Here is a 21,435-nt window from a genome sequence, read left to right as displayed (position 1 = left end):
TGCCTTCTCGGTGCTTATCTGTTTTGTCCTATCTCCATCATTAGCAACTAGCAACTACAATTTCTATGTGTTTATAGGACCAAGTCATTAACCACATTGAACTAATTCTTTATTGACACTTTACACTAAAAGAGATCATTCACCCAAGGATCTCTGCTTAGGTTTCTTCTCTTTTCTAACAACTTTCATCATCTCTCAGCTCAACAATATCAAAAGCCAAACCTCTTTCCCTCTTGGATTTCTATTTTATAATAGACATACCTAACTATACAGTGGATATTTCTACCTCGTTGAATTACTGGTACCACACCTAAAACCAAACCCAGTAATCTTTTCCACTAAATCTGTTCCTCCTCCTGGTTTCCTAATGTTTCCATCATCCAGACTGAAAACATGGGAGATCTTCTTTTCTGGTATTGTTAGTATTTGCCATTACCTGGCTTTTCCACTGGTGCAAAATCTACTTCAGACTCTCACTGCCCAATGCCTAAAACCAGACCTAATGTGATTGTCTCTGAAGCCCACTGTTCCTTCCCATTTACTTCTTTATGAAACTCCACTGTCTTATAGGTGTCTAATATGTGTTCATTTGATGTCCTAGCTAGATAAGTTACTTCAAAGTTAGGACTTACGTGCATAACTCTTCCTCATTGCACCTAAGCCAGCGACAGAACGTAAGGGTACAGAGTAAATGTTTGATGATTGAACATCTGACCAGCTGGCTTTTAATGTAAAGAATAGAGGACAGACCCTTAAAAGAGGGGCAGGCCTGACAGGAATACTCAAGAATGAACTATGGAGTAGAAGGAAAGAGGAAAAACAGAGAAGAAAAGAAGGAATGTTCCATCTAAGGTTCACTCATTTGAGGTTTATTTAAGGTTCCCATTGTGGTGGTATCAAGGTAACTAAGAGAACAGACTTTAAAATTACAATTCCAGACTCAAATCCAGCCTCTGTCACACTCTCAGCTGTGTGATCCTAGGCGAAACACTTTATATCTCTACACCCCCACGTTTCTCATCTTTAAAAGCACTATCAGAAAGGAAAGTCAAACATTAAATGAAGCATTTTCCAACACTATACCTAATGTGTAAATGCTATAATTTAAAGAACTTCCCCACCCTATCATTTTAAAAGCTATTTAAAATACTACATATGAGATTCCAAGTGATTACCAATGACTGTAATTTAAAAAATGATAAAGGTTATTACTTTAATTACCATTCCCAAGCAGACCACTGAAAGGAACTGTTTAGAAAAAAAAATATTTGTATTTTTATATAGGATGGCCTGGGAAAATATTAAAATAATAATATAAGTAGTTATGCACAGCTTGGCTGCTTTGCTTAAATTTGCTAAGTATTCATGGACTCAACCACATGTACGAAATGACAGCTAAGGGCCCTGCACTCACCATACAAGCTTCTGGGTACAGTACAAAATTCTACAAGCTCACAGCACATACCAAACTCCATCATTATCATTCTCCACATATAATTACAAAGTACTAGTTCACTATGGCATAAAGGTTTGCACCAGGTCCTCTAGCTCAACAAAAATGTTACATGCAATTATGAACAAGTAGTGTAATGGAAATAAACCCATATTTCATAGATTTAAGTATGAAATACTCTACACATGAATCCAATTTCTAAATGTCCATTCGATTGAAACCGTACAAGAGAGAAGCAGCTACCAAAAGCTGGTTCAGGATATTCAAATGGTAGTTGGATCAAAACCAAGAGAAAAGTCTCCCACATGTCTCAGGTTCACCGCTACACATACACAAACGTAATTAAAGACCTGAGTCCGAATTCACAACAGCTGAAACTTCAAAATACCATGTTAAAACAAGTGAGCCCATAAACATAAAAACGTGGGTTCTCTTATGTTAGCTGGAATCTGGAACCATGAACACACCCCACAGCTCTCTGTAAAATGAAGAAAAATACGCCATGCAAGTTTTCAGAACATGGTTCATGACTAAAAACTCTTCTTTTTGAAGGGGACTCCTGTTCTTAAAAGGGATTTCTTAAAGTGGATGGTGGTTAATAAATAGTCAATACTTTTTCAGAAGAATAATTTCATTTTAGTTATAAAAAGATTCCCAATTAAAGCTAGACAAATTTAAAATTTAAAAACAAAAGTGGAAATTTCAGCTAGGGATTCTAAAAAGCTATTGATCAAATGATAATCTGTGATTTCTGGAACCATTTAATACACATGAATAAATCAAGTGTTTTATATAAAATGCCCGTAACTAACTTTTATTATATCATAACCCATGAATACTTTTCAGTAATTTGTTACACCAGTATTTAAGTTAGATAGTTATATTAGTTATATTAGTTAAACTCATATGACCAAGTTAAACTACAAGCTACATTTCAAACATACTGTTTACTTTACACCATTCTGAACCATAGACAGCCAAGTTTATTCAGAGCTGTAATTTATTCAGAGCTCTGAACACAGCATAGGGATGGTTAGGGATGAGGATTGTCCCCTAGCAGGGTCCTGATCTGGCACCTTTTGCTTCTCTAAGCAGACATGTGGGGGGGAGTGGTTTAGAATGAGGAGCAAAAGAGAAAGGAGAAGGAAGGAGGGCAGCAGAGCCTTGGGTCCTTTCACTGCTGGGTCGCACCCCTTGCAACACAAATAAAGCCAATGATAATAAAAGTTTCCAGTTACTAATGACGGCAAAGTGATTCCCAAACCTGCATCGATCCAGCTCCATGTTTCTGGCCATTTGTGTCAGAACCATTTACCTATTACCCAGAATTAACATACCCTTCTCTATACAAGGAAACAGGAGAGAACACAAGTTCTTACATTTTATTTCATAACATAAAATATTCTACAAATGACAAGAGTAAGACTGGGTTACTAAAGTTATATTTCACTCTAAAAGACGTTTTTCACTTTATGATACACGTTTCAAATTTTGACTTAATTATCATAAACTTCACCACAGGCTACTATTTGTGAATTTAAATTAAATTTGGTATCATGACATGTTAATGTGAACTTCTAACACATTTTCCTTTAATGAATATGGTCACCACACATACCACCATTTACCAAAAGTACATTTCAGAGCCAACCTTTTCCCCATCAGCATTTCTCCATCTTGTCTGTCGTTCAAATTAAATAAACAACCACACACCTTAAGAGTCTCCAAGAACAACTGTTCTGTACATACTCTCTGCACACTTCAAATTTCAGTTAAAAATATACTGTGCTCACTGTGGGATAATTAGGATACAGACATAAATGAGGCATTTACTAACAGAGAAAGTTATAAGAGTCAAGCAAACATCGAGTGGACTCAAAATATATGATCAAGCAAGTTATTTTTGGTTTTATTTTTTGCCATATCATAGCCACGGCCTTTTGGCCTTTTTTTGTGGTGGGAGGGAGGGAACAAACAAGCACGTAACATAAAATTTACCATGTTAACGATTTTTAAAGTGTACATTTCTATGGCATTAAATACATTCACATTGTTGTGCAGGCAAGTTGGCTTTTAAACATGTTTCTTCATTTATTCTCACTGTACAAATTCATATTCAAATCACCCATGCTTACTGTAGAAAAATTCATAAGTAGATATAACTAAAATAAAAAAACACAAATATATCCATTGTTAATGTTTTCATATAGATTTCAGCTCTTTTCTAAGCATTGTTTTAAAATGAGACTGTAAGGAATCTATTACATAAGTGCTTTGCTCACTTAATAGGTTGTAAATATTTTTCATTTCATTAGATATATACATCATTAGATTTAATGGAACATAGAACTCCATTGTACTCATAAACCAGAGTAAGCAGCTCATTTATGATCATAATCCATGAAACACATAGAAATGAATTATTCAGAAATAAACAGGATGATATCTAACCACTTTCAACATAGCTTACTATTGAGTACTGTGGTGAAATCTGAAAAATAATCATGAGCATTATTTTTGCTTTAACTAAATAAGAAAAACTAGTTTATAATTGAAGTATGATGAAACTGGAATTTGATAACAAATTTTAAACAATCCCAATAGAATGTATCTTAGACTGAAAATTTCCTGAAGGCAAGGTTCCTATTATTTGGTACTGAGTACTGTGCCTGGACAGAGCAGGTCTCAAATAAATAAGTAAACAGAAGGAAAGAATACATGACCAACATTGGCCAAATCTAGTAACGAATTTGTGTCTTGGCTAACTAACACTACATTTTCAAAAACCGCTAAAAGATAATCTAGACCTAATAAAGCAGGTTCAAACAAGGATCATCAATGGATGCTAAAATCATTACGTAAATAACTGATGAAGAACTGAGTGTTGCATGGTGCCAATGTGTCAACCCACAGATTACCTGCCAGCCACAAAGGGGGAAACCTAACTTTATAACGGAGAGATCAAGCTTTCCCTACCTGAAACCAACGAACAATGACAGTACCACTAATAGATGGTCAACCAAATATGAAGAACCTCCCGACATGATGTGATATGAAGTACATAGAATCATCAAGGAAATAGTTTTGACAGAAATACTGAACGTGAATTTAACGGAATCATTAGACCGAACTTCCACTCTACAGGAAATACAGTGGTAGAGGAAAAAGTTAAATGGCACCTCGCAGAAGCAACCATCAGAGAATTCCAGAAGAGGGGGACTATCCATAGGACAAACAGCCTGGTCTCCTTAATAAGTGAATATAACCGAGATGGGGGAGGTGATACAGGACACAAAACTCTTCTAGACTAGAGAGGCTTAGAGACATACTCATCAAATGCAATGTTTGGTCCTTAATGTATCAGGTTTAAATAAGCCAGTTGTAAAAGATGCTTTAGGCAACAACCAGAGAAATCTGGATATGAATTGCTATTAGATAATATTGAAGATTTTAAAATTTTATTAGGTGAGATAGTGGTACTGTGATTATGTTGGAAAATGTCCTCATTATTCAGAAATTCATACTCAAGAATTTAGGGGTAAAAATGTCATGATATCATAATTTAAATATTTTAACAAAATGATGGTGCAAATATGGTAAATGCTTACTGTTAAGTCTAGGTAACGGATATATGAGGATTCAATAAGCTATTTTCTCTATTTATCTGTATGTATGTCTGAAAATTTTCATGATAAAAAGTCAAAAACAGAAGCCCGCTGCAAAATAACACTAGATTCTTTCCTCCACGTATGTACCAAAATAAACTACGGAAGGCTTAAACAGTTGAATGTGGAAAAAAACTTTTTAAAATATAAAATATATAGACAAATATCTAAAATAAAGACAGTTCTAGTTAAAGAAACTATCACAAGCTAAGTTCACACTATTTCATTGGGCACTGAAGTTTAAAGGTATCACTGCAAGATTATCAATTTATTTTGTATCAACTCAAAGTTACAACTATTTGCATCAATTTCTGCTCATGTATTTACTACTTCATAGTCACTTATCAATGACACCACGGTGAATAAACAATAAACACACTGAGTGCTGCCTTCCCTCTCCCTAACTTTCAGTCACTCGAAACCATTATCTACAAGAATGGTGTCTGCTACATAGTCCTTAACCAAATAAGCTATCCTGATTTTAAAAGGTTTCAACCACAACCATAACGAGGTCTCTGGGTCTTTATTATAGCACAAAACACTTCATGATGGATTGCAAGTCAAATGAAGAACATATTTTGGAATAATCAGCTCATTCACCTTTAACAGAATAGGAAAAGAAAACAAAAAAAACCAAAAAACCTCATCTTAAATCTTCTCCCATTTAGGTTAGTAGGGAAACTTTGCTTTCCATTACATTTTTTCTGAAATTTACTCTTTTTAAAATTACAACTAAGTCATTATTTTTGCATATTATCAGTTGCTTCGCCAGAACATAAAGATTTTACATGCATTGTTTCTCACTTAATCCTCCCAATGAAGCTCTAAAGTATTTTCATCATTTCTACTTTACAAGTAAGAAACTAGAAGCTGTGTGATTTTTAAGTCACATGTTCAAAATCATTAAGTCATTAAGATTGTAAAACTGAGTCTTTTGTCCAGGTTTTCTAGCTCTAAATTCTTGGCTCTTCTTAGTATGTCACATACTGTTTAAGGGATGCTAGCTGCTTACAAGAAAGAATAATAAAAGTATGCTTCTTTATAACAAGCTTTATATACTTCACTAGTTTTATGCAATTAAACTGATATAAAGAGGTGAAATATAGAGTATTGAAATAGTTTTCCCCAGAGAAAATTGATCAAACTTGTTGTTTTGTATACATGCATTAGAAATAATTGCCATGGCTTGTGAGAATATTACATTCAAAAGCACCAGTGCACTTTGATCATATGATAACAAGATAGGGAAAGTTCTAGGTGATAGATAAGTTATTAAGGAATAATACCGTTTCAGGATTTCTTTACAGAAATTATATTTGAAAATGTATCTTTCTGTTAAATATTAGATTATTGGTACAAATCTGAGAGCACATATGAAATTTTTATTGGTCAAAACATTAAAAATCTAACATTAATTAACATGTTACTACAGTTGCCTGGAGGATGGTATCAGACTTGTTTACGCTTGTCAATCTAAGCCAACCTTGTTGATTCCTTAGTCATACTGAAACCGTCTGTAAGAATAGTCATTAGTAGGAAGAAATGTAACTTCTGAAAGGCACAGATTTCCAAAGAATCTATGACGCAAACAGTGAATCTGTAAACAATACAGGCTAACAAAAATATTTTAACGAAATGTCCTATTTCCAGAGGACAATTGTGAAGCTCTCAAAGGAAACAATGTATATGAAATAATGTTATAAAGAGAATATTGTAAGTGTATTTTTAAGTACGTTCTGAGAGTATCCTATAGAGATAGGAACTTTATTGGCGTGCTTTTGGAAGCAGTAACTTGCTGGTTGGATGATTCAATTATCATGAACTATTCTGGCATGTTTCAAATGTCTAAAAATGTAACCATAGTAATAGATTCTGAGTGCATGGGTTGGGGGTGAGGGAGAAAGACAATGACAAATTGGTCCAAAAGGACACTGAGACTTCATAGTTGGAAGACTATTGTGCTGACAATTAGTAACAGGAAGCAGAGCACAAAACAAATGAATGAAAAAAGCTGAACTTGCAATGAAAGACCTTATTATAGTGCAGAAACATTATTGTAATAAAGGGGCAATGTACTCGCCTCTATACAGCTTTCACACAGGCGCCCTACTCTCTTTTCTCTTTCCCTACATTTCATTTTTTCATTAGCATCTGCTTGATTATGTATTATTTCCAACCCAAAAGAATGCCTCTATATCTTCCCTAAATTCCAGAGCTTAAAGGTCTTTCCAAACCACTGTGGTCTTGGGCCTTATGTAACTACTCAAAATATGCTTTTAAATTAACATGAAGCTATTGGGGGGGATTGAAAGGTAGTGATTTAGTGTATAACTGCAGAGAGAGCAACAAAACACGTGCCCCTCAAGTCCAATTTGTTAAAAACGCAATGATCATACAATTCATACTAAATATCCAGATGACTCTGTCTCTAAAAATTAGTGTTTCTCCTATGACTTCTGTGATTTAATTAGAAAAGCAAAGCTGAAATCTTCATATCCTACTGAATCCTCTGTAGTAAGCTTCAGTTTCCTTAAATAGAAATGTCCAGAAGCTCTGAATCATACTTTCATGTACTAGGTGAGAATGACAAGATTTGATCCATGATACTGACATATAAACTAGGCTAGAGCCATCGAAAGCCCACACCTCTGAACTGCCCACACTAGAAAACCTCTTATCTCGAGAGCCTACGGGAACCAGAGACGCTTTAGGTAAGCAGTGGTGTGAAAAAAGCACTGGCCTTGAAACCTGAAAGCTGTGGGTTTAGCCTCCAGTTCCATCCCTTAGTAGATGCATGATGACTGGCAAACTCCATGAGCCTAGTTTCCCCAGCTATAAGAGAGATACTGTGTATCCTGCAAAAATGCTATCAGGATTAGCAACATATATGTAAAGTACGTAGCACACAGGTGCTCAACAGTGGTAATTATTATTATTAACTCTCAATAGACTGAATGTTTCAAGAAATTATTAACTGCTGCTGATAGCAAGTCATTGAATTTTAGAAGAAAGGACTGTAGAGATCCCTCAGTCACTCCTTCATGTCACAGACAACAGAACTCTGAGTCCCAGGGTGGTTAAGTGACTGACCCAATATTAAATTTCTATCAAATAATCAGCCACCTGGATACCAGCTCTATGCTTGTCCCTCTGCTATTGCATAAGTACCACTGGTACATAAAATACAACTCTCGAGAACAGTGAGAGTCTGCTAGTGACCTACTATGTATAACACTTGGCGTAACACGATGCTTCTGTAGGTGCTGACTAAACATTACTTGAAGAGAGCTGTCATCTCTGAACCCCATCTAGGACTAAATGCATTCAAGCCAAGTGTTAGACAGACCAGAGTCCAAATCACACTTCTGCCATGTACTTGTTCTGAGGCTCTGGTAAAGTTTCTTAATTTCTCTAGGTCTTAGTTTCATCACCTAGGTTTTTTTTTTTAAGGTAATATTTATTTCAGGATGTTCTTGTCATGACAAAATGTGATCATATAAATAAAGCACCTTGTACATAGTAGGCACTTAAAAAATGTCAATTGTCTTCCCTTACTTCCTTTAAGTCCCTCTTAATTTCTTATATATTAATTATAAGATGGAATTAAAGCACCAAATATGATGGGCATGTAACCAGTTTTTAATTTACAATTTCAAAAATTACACAATAACTTCTACTTTCCAGAAAATAAAAATATAAGTTAAAAAATAAATATTAAGGGCCGGCCGGGTGGCTCAGGTGGTTGGAGCGCTGTGCTCCTAACGCCTAAGTTGCCAGTTCAATCCCCACATGGGCCAGTGAGCTGCGCCCTCTACAGCTAAGATTGTGAACAACGGCTCTCCCTGGAGCTGGGCTGCAGTGAGCAGCTGTGACTGGCCAACCAAGGACCAGCGACCGACTGTCTCAGCCGGGAGGAGCGCAAGGCTCCTAGTACCAGCATGGGCCGGGAGCTGTGTCCTACACAACTAGACCGAGAAACAACAGCTTGAACCGGAGGGAGGCGGGGAGTGGAAGAAGAGGAATAAATAAATAAATAAACAAACAAATAAATACTAAATAGATCAGGTAGACTTCGACATTCAACTTAATGAAAACTGAACTGTAAATTAATCAGGTCACAAATGAGTGTAGTCAGAAAGGTGCGCAAACAGAATTACTTTCACCTTTCGGAGACAGAAGGGTGCCATGGTGTGAAAAGCTGGGATCGGTACTAAGATAAAACAACAGTACAAGGGCCCTCAGTATCAAAGGCTGGCTGGTGTTGGGTAATGTTATACAACCAGGGAATGTTTACCTGAAAAACCAAGAAGTACTGACCTTAGTAATTAACTTTATGCAAAAGTTACACGATAAACCCACCACGGCTGCTTATCACACACGGGCTGCAGGTGGAGAGGCCCCCACATCACCCACCCCCACTCACCCCCCACCTACACCACCCTCACCTCTCCTACATGAAAGTCATTGGACATTTTTAAATAAAAAGATGCAGAGATATTGTACCCTTTTCTAAAAGAGTCTACAGCCTTTTTAGCTAAAGAAAAAATAGTGTCTTTACGATGGGATTTTAAAATGGAGTATTTATTTATATCAGTGACATTATTTTATATTCTACGAGGGGAGAAGTTGCATGGCACTGTCACCACCAAAACTCCACGTACAATTCCAGGTTAGCTAACAGGGGACCTAGTGCCTAACTCTGACCCTGAGAAAACAAAGTCTCTACACGATTCCAGCATTCTGCTCAATATTTCAATTGTCATATTTATTTGTATCATTTATCCTTTTTGCTCCTTTTATATTTTTCACTCTACACAGGGATGCAAGAAATCATACCACCTGGAGCTTTCATTCACATGAGGACTCCATGCCCATTTAAAGCAACAATAAGAGGTTCAGGTCAAGTTCAAATCAATGGTATCCCTGTGACCTGGAATGTACTTTAACTTTTGGAATCTTACTCTCTCTCCAAACAATCTCAACTTCTGATGAAGCGTTCCTTGATGATCTAGTCCTGAATGATACCTCCCTTTCCTAAACTCTGACTGAATATATTAATTATAAACTTACTTCAGAACTGAACCATAAAACATCTCAAAATACCAAGTCCAAGCGTCTGTGGCAGATTTTTGCTACTAGACTATAAATTCTTCAAAGCCAAGGCCTATATCGTGTATCTGAGGATTAATAAAACGAGCCCAGGCTTCAAGGCTAGCGTCTGTTAGACCTGGGCTGAAAATTCTGGCTCTGCCATTTGCCAGGTAAGTGACCCAAAGCAAGTCACATAACTTCTCTCAGTCTCTTCAAAAAGGAGAACAAGATACTTACCTCAGATGTTGTTGTGAAGATTAAATGACATAACATATGTCAAAGAGGCTCGCACATAGTAACATTCAAAGAAAGGTTGATTTCCTTCCTTATTTCCTTCTTTTTTCCCCTCACAACCTGGTACAACGTTGAGCACACAATAACCCCTCAACAAAAACTCTCTAATATTTATTAGAACTTAGATTTGCTAAAAATATGTTTAAATTTACTTGGGATAGCTCCTCTATGTTTCTACATTGTGTTACTTTAAATCATACGCACACGAGGTAGGACATTTCACAACAGAATCAATGTGTGCGGTGTTGTTTGGGATGATTAGAAAAGGAAGTCAAGGAAGGAGTCAGAGGTAAAAGTATTTAAGAATAATTCAGTGAAAATAACTACATAGAGGGTGTTCCGTTACTTAAGTATCCTTGGATAAGTAATAGTTGACTGTTGACCTTAGTAGAAGCATAAGAGAGAAGGGAGGAAGGGAAAAAGAAGCAAATGAAGGGAGGGAGGAAGGTTGGTTCTGTTGGGATCTCTTTGACGTCCTCACGTGGCTTAATGTAAGCCATTGAAGCCGATCACCCCTTGCCTGCCTTCCCTAAGAACAATCCCTATTGCATCCTCCATCTTACAAACAAGCAATCATCTAATGGAAGACCCAAATTAATTTTAGTATTTTCCGTAATGGATGGTAACCATTTCCATCCATTGGGGATGGTTTACCCAATGGAGAGATCCTCTTAGAACAGTCAGAAAGATATTTGAGGATTTTATTACTGTTGTTAAAAACCAAAAACCACCTCTAACTAAAAAGGGGTAATGACAGTCACACGGGCCTTCATCCACCGGTGAAGCTCTGTCTTCCAAAGGCCAGGGCTGGAGGAATGTGGGCTGCACCCATTTCCTCGGAGGCCAAGCCCGTGGTGCTACCCTTTCAGCTGCAGTGAGGTCTTCGTTGGCCAGAGGCGGCTATGGTGTGGTTTAGGGGTCTGGCTCACATTATTGAGTTATAAGAAGAACCAGTCCCTACAGATCAAGTCCGTGGCATTAAATGAAACGGGGATTTTCCTTCCCCCTAACAAAACCATAGCCACTGACCTCAAGTGCAAAAGATTTTTGTATTATAAATAAATTCTACTTAAAACGTATAATGATCTTTAAAGAAAAATCCAATACAGCACTTCCCTCCCCCACTGCAGTGTAATTTAGCCGGAGAGAGAATGGCTGCCATTTAACTCAATTGAGCAAATACTACTCAGCATCTTCTATCTTACATTAATAGTTTATTTGCACAGCATGTTATTCAATGTTTTCAACTATATCATCTCATTTAATCCTCACCATAAACCTGAGTAGATATTATTTACTTCATGTTTAAAGATGAGAAAAAAGATCAGAGAGGTTATGCAATTTGCCCAAGGTCACACAGCTAATAAAGTAGCAGAACCGAGACTCAAACTCAGGTCTCCTGAGTCCAGTGACCTTTCAGTATACCAGAGCTTGTAATAAATGTTAAAGGGAATTTTTAAAATGAGTATACACAGCCATTGTGCTCCAGAAGTTTCTCTCTCTCCTTGATTCTGCGTAAGGCCCATACATGTTTATATTCTGATGAATGAGGCTAAGAAGGCAAAGACTAACTAAATAGATTAGCTTCAGAGTAAATCAGGAAAGAAGGGTGAGGGATAATGAAAGATCCTTGGGCAGATGTGGGTTCTAACAGGCATCTGAGATCACCTATATTGTAGTAATGAAGGAAGTAAAATAGTGAGCTCATCTAATAGGAAACGCAAATGACAGACACGTAGATTTATGTTTACAGAAAACAAGCAGATGATGAAACCTTTCAGAGGTGCAGAGGGCTGCTCTCACACCAGGAGCCGGACGGGAGATTCTAGACTGCATTGTCATAGCCATTAAAATGGGATCGCTCTTTTTCTTTTTTGTGCATTTGTTGCATAATGTAGGAAAAAAAGGGAAAAATAGAAATTTTGTGGAGATTATTTTCGTTGTCAAATTGGAGTGTGTTTGAACTATGTGACTAAATACGGCATGATCACTCTTTGTTAATTACTAAAAACAATCTCCTTTTAAAGTGATTTTCAAATAGGTTTTCTCCATTCCCCATTCTAAACGTGGTCTACAGGTTAAATTTTGCAAATACATGAATATAGTAGTACCACTTATAAAAATGAGAGGTAGGAGGTAAAGTTGATTAAATTTATAGTAATTTACTTTACGATGAATTTCACAAAGTAAGGCATCTATTTCTTACACTAAGATGCATCAGACATAACTTTCTGTTTGCCCAAAATCTGCTCATAATTATGGGGGGGAGAAGCCACCAAATCTTCAAATGATTGAGTACATAAAATGGTCTGAAAATCACTCAAAACAAAAATAGGGTTAGGAATTCTGTATGCAACTGAACCTAATAGGATGTAGCAATCTGTGTCAAAAAGAAAATGTGTGGGACATTAAGACGTAATAGAAGGGTGGCTGGATGGCTCAGTTGGTTAGAGCATGAGCTCCGAACAACAGGGTTGCCAGTTCAACTCCTGCATGGGATGGTGGGCTGCGCCCCCTACAACTAAAAACTGAAAACGGCGACTGGACTTGGAGCTGAGCTGTGCCCTCCACAACTGGATTGAAGGACAACGACTTGGAGCTGATGGACCCTGGAGAAGCACACTGTTCCCCAATATTCCCCAATAATATTAAAAAAACAACAACACCTTATTTAAAAAAAGGAGTAATAGAAGGAAAAAGGAATACTGAAACCATATAGAGTATAAACATAATTATGATTTTGGCAAGTGTTTAATGGTTGATATATAATACATCAAAAAATAGTAATTCTCATCTTCTTGTGAAAAATAGAGAAAATCTGAGATGTTTTTCTGAGCAAGGAGATGGTGTTTGCAAAGGAACTGTTTGGAAGATAAATCTACCCAATGCATTCCTTCCAAACACTCCAGAGAAGAGAATATTTGAAGGCAGAAGATCAATTAGGAGGCTATCGAAATAATCCAGGGGGAAACTGAGGAAGAACCTAAGTAGGATGGTAGCAGTGAGACTGGAAAGTAAGGAAAACAAGACACTATGTTGTGGGACTCATGGGGAAAAGAGAAAGAGAACGATTTGTCTACAGATGTATGAGTATCCCTTCTATTGCGCACTATAACCAGACAGGTTTGTTTTTTGGTTTTTTTTTAATCCACTACTGATTTGGACACCTCATGATCAAAAGCCTCCAGTGGTTTCCAATCGATTTCCATTAAAAACATCCAACTGGTATTCAAGACCTTTTACAATCTGATTACAGCTTACCTAATTTTTTTTTTCTCCAATAAATTCTCTATCCATCTAGGATATTACCTGACTATTCATAAAACAAGCTACTCCTTAATTCCAGACTTCGGATGCTTGCTTCTGTAGTAAACCTCACTGATGACGATGGCCTCCTTCTTCCCAAACCGACATATCGCCTCTCCTTCAGGGCTCATATTAACCTCATCTCATGAACAGCTAGTCACCTAGCTTACCTTTACCTTTTCTCTCACCTTCTACAGCGTTTCCTCTTTATGAAGTTCATTCTGGCCACTCATCTCATTTCTCCTCCCATTGCTGTGTGTTTTATGTGAATGTCTTCTAGAGCCAATGACAAATTCCTACGTACAAAAATTGTATCTAACACTCCGTTTAGTATCTAATGTGGTTCTAATGACCAATAAGCCCTTTACAAGTGAGCTATACTGATCTCCTAATCCTTGTGTATTATACAGCATAGGGTTATTCTAGATTTAGAAGATTGTTCATTCTGGGTGGTAGTGTGTACTATGCAAGACTAAGGCTCAAGTCACAGCTGTGCCTCTCTGCCCACATAACCCGCCACAGTGGAAGCACTACTAGGAATCAACAGGTTTTTCTGCATACTTATAATCTCTGAGTCTAATATTTATTTATTCAGAGGTAAGGATGTTTTGGGTAGGGTTAAGCCCCGTAATTTCCTTACTTTCTTTCAAACAGAAGAAGAAAAATGGGTCAGTGAGTCAACACTTCATGTCACTTTTAAAATTGGCCTAAGAACGAACACCCACCTATTTTTTAAAAAAGGGATTAAAGGCAGGTTTCAGAGAGGAAGAAGGTATTGTCAGAGTGGGCCAATATGTACAATAAGGAAGACGGTGGAATTCTAAGAGGAGCTCCTGAGGACAGAGCCTGGCACTCCCCCCTTCCCCTCAATGACAGAAGGAAGGGAAGAGAGCAAAAGTAGGTTGAGCCCCCAGACATATGCACGTTGATGTTAAGGTTGTCCATTGAGGAACTGCTTCTACCTCTGAGTTAGATTGATAACTGTCAGTGTTGAAGACCCTGAATACTGGGCAAGCAAACTATTATGCCCCCAGTACCTTTGCAACAATGTTTGTGGGTATCCTGCATTATTTTCAGTCAAACTGTAATGTTTCCTGTGCAAAGATAATCCTCATCCATAATTAGCAGTTTACCAAACCACAAGTCTGATTAGAGATGTACCTTTCTTTAAAAACTATTTTTATTTACATTTCTACAGCACTATTATTTAGAAGGCACCTTTACATATAGTTCATATTTGATTCACCTGAAGGATGAAGGTTATTATCCATGTTTTATAGGGCTTGGAGAGTTTACATTCTGCATGCAAAGGATATCTAGCAATTTAAATGTTGGAACTCCCACCCAAAATCAAATCTCAAGGCTTAATCTAGGGAAAATATCACAAAACGTGGGTCGGAAGGGGAATAACTTGTTTAAATGACAGTAGAGAAATTTGAGTTTTAATCTTGATACTTAACTACCACTACCTAGTAAAGCAACCTTAAAAAAAAATCGCTGAATTTCTAAGGGTTCCATTTTTCTCATTTCCAAATTGAAAAATATGGACTAGATGTTTTCAGATATTCATTCAAAACCAGTTATTAAGCCCTAATATACAGGCACTAGGAGATATAAGATAAATAACACTAGGCTCTTTCCTCTAAAATGACTCACAAGTAGTGGATGAGGCACACATACGAACAAGATAACCAAAAACAATGTGATAGCAACAAAAGGTAATTTAGCAAGGAATGAGGCTGGGGATTTAAATCTGAATTAAGTCCTAAAGAATGAAGAAGAAAATATTATCCAGGCAAATAGAGAACAGAAGGACATTATAATCAGAGGGAACAGCATACACAAAGGTTCAGAGTAGAAAAGCAGCCCAGTTTGCACAGGAATTAGAAATAGTTCAGTCCTGCCCACGTATAATTGCACAGAAGAGAGATGAATCAAGAGTTGAAGGCAAAGGCCAGATCGAGGAGATTCTTTGTGATTTATTAAGGAAGCTGGACTTTATCCACTAGGCAATAAAGACCCAGGGCAGGGCTTTCACAGGATTAAATACTTAAGATTTAATTTTAGAAAGATCACTTTGACTGTCATGTAAGGAAGTATGAGAAGTGCTAGAAACTAGAAGCAGAGCCTCCAGTTAAGAATCTATGATGAGGGCTTGTGTTAGGGTAATTATAGGAAAAGACATTACATTCAATAAATGAGAAGCAAAATCAGCAGGACTAGAAATGAATTGGGACTGGGGTGAAGACGTGAAGATTAAAAAAAAAAGTCATGGAATAGGTCCAGATTTCTGCTCAAGACAGAACTGAGATACTGAATATAGGAGGAAAACGGACTCAGCTTAGAACATGTAGAGTCCAAAAAAGACCTAAATAGAGATATCCAGAAATTAGATGAATTCAGTAACCTACTGCTCAGGAGAGAGGCCTGCCCTGAAGATATCCACGTGTGGGAGGGAATAAGCTGAATGCAGGTAGTAACTGAAACTTTAGAAGCGAATGTGACCACCCAGGCAGAGGGTACAAAGTGAGAAGGGTCCTTGGCCAGAACCCAGGTAGACACCAAAATGCACACAACAGACACAGGAAGAAAACCAGGAGAGAGAGACATTCCAGAGGAAGAGATGAAATCATCCCAAGGAGGAAGTGGTGGTCGATAGTATAACATGCAGCCCGGATGTAAGTCCAGAAAAAAGAACTGAAAAACGTCCACTAGTCTTAGCAAGTAAGTGGTCACTGGAAAATTTATTAAAAGTGATTTCAATTAAGTACAGTAAATAAGAGGGGAAGCTGGACAGCAGTGGGTTGAGTAGTAGAAACAATGAGAATAGACTATCTTTTTGGATATTATAAATCAGAAAGGAAGGAATCTGAAATTTAATGAAGATTCAGAAGATCAATTCTAAGTCCCTTCAGTTCTCATACTTTATTTTTTTTCATGTAAGCAAAAAGCCAATTTTGGTAAAATTCCATTAAACCCCACATCGATTACTTTTAAGTAACATTTTTAATTATCAGGAAAAATGGAACTCACTGTAGCTATCAACGGAATATACGTATATATTAATATAACATTTCCCAAGATACCTTAGAAAGACCTTGTAAAACAGTCTCTTTTCTCATATACCAAAGGGGTCTGGACAATAGAGAAACAATTCGTGAAGTAACCCTCACTTGCTCCAACTAGTCTTTCTTTTAATGTCTCATAAAAACATTTTGTCACCTTCTGCCCAGAATATCCTTCTCTATTTTAATTTATTTAAGTCCTATTCCCTCTTCAAGGGCCTGCTCAATTTCCCCCTCACAGAATCACCGAATGTTAGAGACTTAAAAGGGCCTTACAAATTCATTGAATCCAAGTGTTTTCACTAATGCTGATGAAGGAAATAAAGAGCAGAGAATTTCAGACAATGACCCGCCCAAGGGCATACTTAAGGCTTATGGCAAAGCTGAAATTTGAACCATTTCTTCAACCAGAGCCCATTTCACTACTCACTATGTCCTCGGGTCATTATTATTTATAAGATTTAAGATTGCAATAAATCAGGCTTTAAGAATGATCAGTTTGAAAGAATTTAGTCAGTGTAAGATCCACGTTAATACACTTCTGAAAATTAAGGAGCTGGTCTACAACTTTATTTGTTCACTTGGGTGAGCTCCCACAACTACTGGATTATACATATAAAGATTACAGATGTCAGCTAATACTTATTTTGTGGATACGCTGACTGTCAGTCACTAAATAGAATCTCTCCCCAAGAGTGCAGCATTTATTTCAGCCTCTGCCAGTGGAAGTGTTGGAACAGATGTTGGCAGACGGTGACATACAGTACGTCTTTAAAACTTGTTGGGGTGTGAAATTTCATAAGGTCAAAAAATGCTGCATTTTGATCAGCAGATACAGGAGTTCTGTACTTTTATATATTATTTCAGACAAACCAATAGCATTTGCTAGTAAAATCGAGAAACTAAGAAACTGTACCGACTTTGGGTAGGCTAATAGCAATGTATGCCGCTAATGTTTGAAAAGCTCATTTCTATCACTTTAAAGCAAATGCTCGCCCAAAAGATCTTTAGAACGGAAATGTGTTCTTAAGTCAATACAAAATACAAAATATTATTTCAACTGACAATAGGATTTTTAAAATAATTTTCTACTGAAAGAAAGCTATAAATATCTAATGAACATTTGGGAGGGGAAAAATGATTTCCTTAACTAATACATATGTATAACATAGTTCTCACTTCTTTTCTGAAATGAAATCCCTACATAAGAATCCACTTACATAAATAGAGGGTTGTTTTTTTTTTTTTTTAAGTTAGTATCTTTATCATTCAAATGATTTCACAAACCTTTGGTTTATTGTTTTATCTTCTTTAAAAAAATTAAGAGATACTATCTATAAAAAAGGTTGGTGCTCTATATTATGGTAAAATGACTTTTATAACATTCAAGGTCTTTTGTTATCTTGGAATTTTTATTGTTATTATTTAATTGTATTTATCATTATTTTTATTTTTTGCTTCAAATTTCCCTCATATTTTCCAAATATGGCTAACAGATAACAACATAAAAGCAAAATCAAAATTAAGAATGGTGTCTAGTTAAAGATTTTATCTCAATGGTACAGATTTTACTTGTTATGCAAGTTTATTTTAACATAACTTTAAAATGCTTTACTTCTGAATTAACACGAAAAATCTCTTTCATTGATTAATAAGTATTTGAACAGTCTGAACTGTGTGCTCGTAACATAAAAATAATAACTGCTGTCATTATCATCATCATTATGCTCAGTTTACTTTGTGCTATAGTCAAACAAATATACAATTTCTCAATAAGTTTAAACATTTTGTTAGATATTTGTAAAGAAAAATTTAACTACAAACACAAAATCTTCCCAGAAAATAATTTCTAATGTAAATCACTTGTTTCTCATCATACAATCCATCAAAAGAGCTAAGATTATGATAGGAAACTGATTAGAAATGCACTAAGTACTGAGACATCTTCAAACCAAGTTCACACTAGTAACCAAGTTCAAAGGTCTTTGTTTCCATTTAATAAAGTAAAACCTAAGGTATGTATTTGGGGAATCATAATTACCACATTCAAGTATTAACTATAAAAATATTAAACTATTAAATGAATATATTAATAAAAAGACTAAACTATTGATTATATAAGACCACATATTATTGGTAATCCCTATGCTGAGGAACTGAAATTCTATCAAAGCTGAAAACTTCTCTGCGATTCAATACAAACCTAAACTTTTTCATAGGCTTCTCGTATTTACTAAGATATCTGACACATAATAAGGTCAGGCAAATAAATAAATCCAAGGTGAATCAACAATTACAACGAACTTACTTGCCACTGAAAAGTTGTTGAGCGGATAAGGTAAATCCACATCTTGAGGTTTCTCTTTATATCCTATGAATGAGCCATCTGTCTTCAAAAGGAAATATCTTGGCCTCCAGTTTTTTATATATTCTCCTACATGAGGAAAGCATGCATGTTAATGCTGGGGAAAAAGATGAACAGCAGCTTTTATGTGAAAAATACATTATGGCACAATATATGTCCTACAACACTGTCCTCCAAAAATTTAGTTAGGCAATTTTCTTTTAACTTAGCGTACAAAAGAAAATACGTAAGGCTGCAATTAAGATTCAACAAAAACTCAAACATGTTTTGTTTTTAATGATTTCACACTTTGATAATTCATTTGCCCCATTATTTCTTCAGAGAATCATTCATCTGAGTACACATTTTGTTTAGTTTTTCATTTTATCAGATGGTTGTTAGAGTATATTTTCAGCCGTTTTAAAAAGCTTTGGTAAGTCATCCATACAGCATCAAGGAAGGTCTATGAAAAACACTTAGCATAAGAGGGATATGAAATAGATGTTTCTCTTCCGTGTACCACAGACTAATTGTGTCGTTTTTTTTTTAAAAAAGAAAGTGATGAGTATTTTTTTTTGTTAAATCATAACTTGTTTAAGCAATATTTCATTGTTCTACATAGGAAAATAACTTTCTGTACAATACTGTAAACAAGTCAAGGAAACGAAAGGACATGGGTTACTAGACCCTAAAAACCATACACGCATTCATACACACAAACATAACTGTAAGAACACATGGTACACTGCCAAGCACGTAAAAATCAGTTAAGTGTATATATTTTTATCAGATTTTGATAAAAGCTACCACCTAACTACCAAAATATAAATTTTTAGCAACCAGATCACCATTTGCTCACCTCATAAAGAACTCTTCAGAATTGTAGGCAACTGAAGTGCTCTGGGAAGCCACAAGAGCTGGAAGGACACCTGGTCTCAACTTCCAGTTCTCTACTTGACATTTCTACCTGGTTATTTAATCTTGACTGCTTCCTCACAGTCCTACAACAATTTGGAAGCAGTTCCAATTTCCCTGCAAGCCAGCTTCTCTTGACCGCAGTTCTCCAATCTCAAACCTAACACCTGACTTCTCCCTTCCCTTATCCTATCAGTGTCACCTTCACAGATCTCTGTCATTTAGCCCAACCTACACCTGGGCTAACACCTTACACCTGCCCTCTGCTAAGACGCTGTGGAGTGCTCCCCATCTACTCATCCCCCTTCCATCCTAATGCATCTGTCACCTCCAGATTACCCTTATGTCTGTATGTGCCACTTGGATTATATCACTGTGTTGCTCAAAAATATTCAGACTCCTTACTGTTTACTGTAAAGTGCCAAGTCTCTCAGCATAAAATGTAAGCTCCTGCATAACCTCCCGCCAACAGGAATTTCAGCTGTGGAATCATTCCTCGGAAGCAGCAACTCTCAACCTTCTTAGCTCAGACAACTTTACACCCATAAATGTTACTGAAACCCTTCCCCCCAAAGTTTCTGTTTATGTGGATGACATCTATAATGTTTACTGTACTGTGAAATTGAAAAGAAAATTTAAATTCCTTTACTTCTTTTAAAAATAACAATAAACTCAGTACATGGAACAAGTATTTTTATGAAAATAATTATATTTTCTAAAACAAAACAAATTAGTGAGAAAGGCAGAACTGCTTTACATTTTTGCAAATCTCTTTAATGTTTGGCTTAATAGAACACAGCCAGATTCTCATATCTGCATCTGCATTCAATCTGTCGCAGTACATTGTTTTGGTTGAAATATAGGGGGAAAAAATCTGCCTCCAACAGATATGTAGCTGGAAAAGGGAAGAGTATTCAGACAGTTATGGGTATCTTTCTTTGATATTACACCAGCATTTGACAAGTGGTATTTTCTAACAGGTTACTTGCAATGTGGAATTTGAAACCCCATCAATGAACTTTCTGTGCTCGGTTACATGAAAATCCACTCGCCCATAGTGTGTACTGAATGGATCTTTCATACAATGTATGATTTTGTAACAACACACATTGGTCTTTTAGAAAACACTGGTCCACTGAGTTATAGTGATCTTCCAAATATTGACACATTTCATTATATAATCTCATTCGTTACCACTGTAAATCTCATCAGAAAAGCAAGCACTGGGAAAGCTGTCAAGATCACACTGGAAGATATATTCTCCAAAATTCTAATTTTTGCTTGAAAACTTGATTTTCACTA

The 21,435-nt window shown here is 36.3% G+C and overlaps 1 protein-coding gene across 3 annotated transcripts in view; it reads right to left on the bottom strand.

The window, feature by feature from the left end:
- AKT3 (AKT serine/threonine kinase 3) overlaps nucleotides 1–21,435 on the bottom strand; it is a 250,149-nt gene that overhangs the window by 102,796 nt on the left and 125,918 nt on the right. For all 3 annotated transcript variants that reach the window (XM_033099398.1, XM_033099397.1, XM_033099399.1), the window contains one exon: nucleotides 19,183–19,308. In XM_033099398.1, coding sequence (XP_032955289.1) covers nucleotides 19,183–19,308 — 126 coding nt within the window. The remainder of the gene's footprint in view (nucleotides 1–19,182; nucleotides 19,309–21,435) is intronic.

This window comes from Rhinolophus ferrumequinum, chromosome 27, assembly GCF_004115265.2.
Source record: "Rhinolophus ferrumequinum isolate MPI-CBG mRhiFer1 chromosome 27, mRhiFer1_v1.p, whole genome shotgun sequence".
NCBI lineage: Eukaryota > Metazoa > Chordata > Mammalia > Chiroptera > Rhinolophidae > Rhinolophus > Rhinolophus ferrumequinum.
Note: the sequence above shows the minus strand (reverse complement) of the source record. Positions and strands in the feature narration are given on the sequence as shown.